At 32.9% G+C, this 1,814-nt stretch overlaps 1 protein-coding gene across 4 annotated transcripts in view; it reads left to right on the plus strand.

Moving 5' to 3' along the window:
• Window positions 1-1,814, plus strand: part of LOC106872300 (semaphorin-1A) — a 414,058-nt gene that overhangs the window by 336,903 nt on the left and 75,341 nt on the right. For all 4 annotated transcript variants that reach the window (XM_014919241.2, XM_014919257.2, XM_014919249.2 and 1 more), the window contains one exon: window positions 1,463-1,550. In XM_014919241.2, coding sequence (XP_014774727.1) covers window positions 1,463-1,550 — 88 coding nt within the window. The remainder of the gene's footprint in view (window positions 1-1,462; window positions 1,551-1,814) is intronic.

The raw sequence follows: 1,814 nt of genomic DNA on the forward strand, positions 1-1,814 counted from the left end.
TATATATATATATATATATATATATATATATATATATATATATATATGTATATGGAAAAAAAGTGAAGGTAGAAAATGTTAAAATAATTTTATAAAAAACATTTCAGTACCGATTTCGGTCATTGAAACTTTTTCAACTGTAGGTATGGAAAACAATTAAATTTTGGAAAAATTAAATTAAAAGTTTTTAAAAGAATATTTGCATAGTATTCTTATAAATGAAGGAGATACAGAAGTTCAAAATCCTCCTTATTTAAGTGAAAATAGCTATGCCATTCACATAGACAAGAACAGGATGATGTAGCACCATTGAACACTTGCTCATTAAAATTCTGACTTTGAGTCAGCTACAGATATGCTCAATAGCTTGTTTTATTTGTTTAATTATTTTGTATTAAATTTGGTGAACTATTGTGCCATTAGCTATAGATATCCAAAGAACCAACATTGGGTTGACTGCATTCCTGATGGCAGGACTTGTTCTTTATGTGATAAACTCAAATCCAGCTGATGTCAACTTTGCCTTTCATCATCTTTATGGGAACAGTGAACGAAAATGCTGGTCAAATATAGGGGTTGATGAGGTAGACTTAGCCCCACCCCTCAAAGCTGCTGGCCTTGTGCCTGTATCAAGCAATTTCTGATGGTGGGAATGACAAAACATTGTCCTAACATAGTGGCTGAACAAATATTACCCTGGGTATTTTTATATGAAAGGGCTTGTTTTTAATTTTTCTCGATGATGTTGACATCTTTTGTTCACATACATCAGCAAAAGACATTCAACAGTCTTCCGCACAGTTTCCTTCCACCGAATTCCACTCACAAGACATTGGTCAAACACCTGTGGCTTCAGTATAAGACACTTGCCCAAAGTGCTGAGTGATGGAATCGAATCCAGAACCATTTAGCAGCAAACCAAATTTCTTAACCATTTAGCTATTCCTGCAAAAGAAAATTTATATTCTTCTTTGTTTATGCCAGATCAGTGACAGAATATTGTCAGAATTTATTACAATTTCATAAGAGGATGTGATGTGTTCCTGTCATACATCCTTAACCAGTTAAATTCTGGTCATGGGAAATAATGCATCAATAAGGAAGTGAATCATCTTAATGCATTTAAATACCAAAGATCTCCATACGTCTGTGTGTGTGTATGTAAATATGTGTATGCGCATGTCTCTGCGTGTGTATGAATGTGTATATATGAGTGTGTGTGTGTGTATATATGTGTGTGTGGTTTCTTTGTGTATGTATAAATCTATCTATTCTTCTGTCTATCTATAAATATATATATACATACATACAATAACTTAAGTGCGTATCTATATGCGTGAATACATATATATCCATCTATGTGCATGCATTCACGCACATGTATATGTATACATAAACACATATTTCTTGAAATTAAATATCTTATTCAGTTTTTTTTTCCTACCCTTCCATTTTCTGACAGCATGGCAGTTATGTTACTCGTTACGAATATAATGGAGTTGGAAAATGTCCATTTGACCCAAAGCATAACAGCACGGCAATACTCGTAGGTAAGTGATTAGCAGGCTGCTTTTCCAAGTTTGACATAATCTTAACATCTCCAGAATTTTGAAATATTTCTCAGATTTCATAAATTGAGGACTATGGTCCTGTCACTCAAATCCTGCTTTCTGCTAAGCCAAAATGGTAAAAGAGTTTTCACTTGGTACAGGGTATTTTTGACATTTCCTGTTTTGTGTGGATGCATATGTATGTATATATGTATACACACACACGTGTGTGTGTATTATATACATTTTATATATATATATATA

Source organism: Octopus bimaculoides, chromosome 3 (genome assembly GCF_001194135.2).
Source record: "Octopus bimaculoides isolate UCB-OBI-ISO-001 chromosome 3, ASM119413v2, whole genome shotgun sequence".
Classification (NCBI taxonomy): domain Eukaryota; kingdom Metazoa; phylum Mollusca; class Cephalopoda; order Octopoda; family Octopodidae; genus Octopus; species Octopus bimaculoides.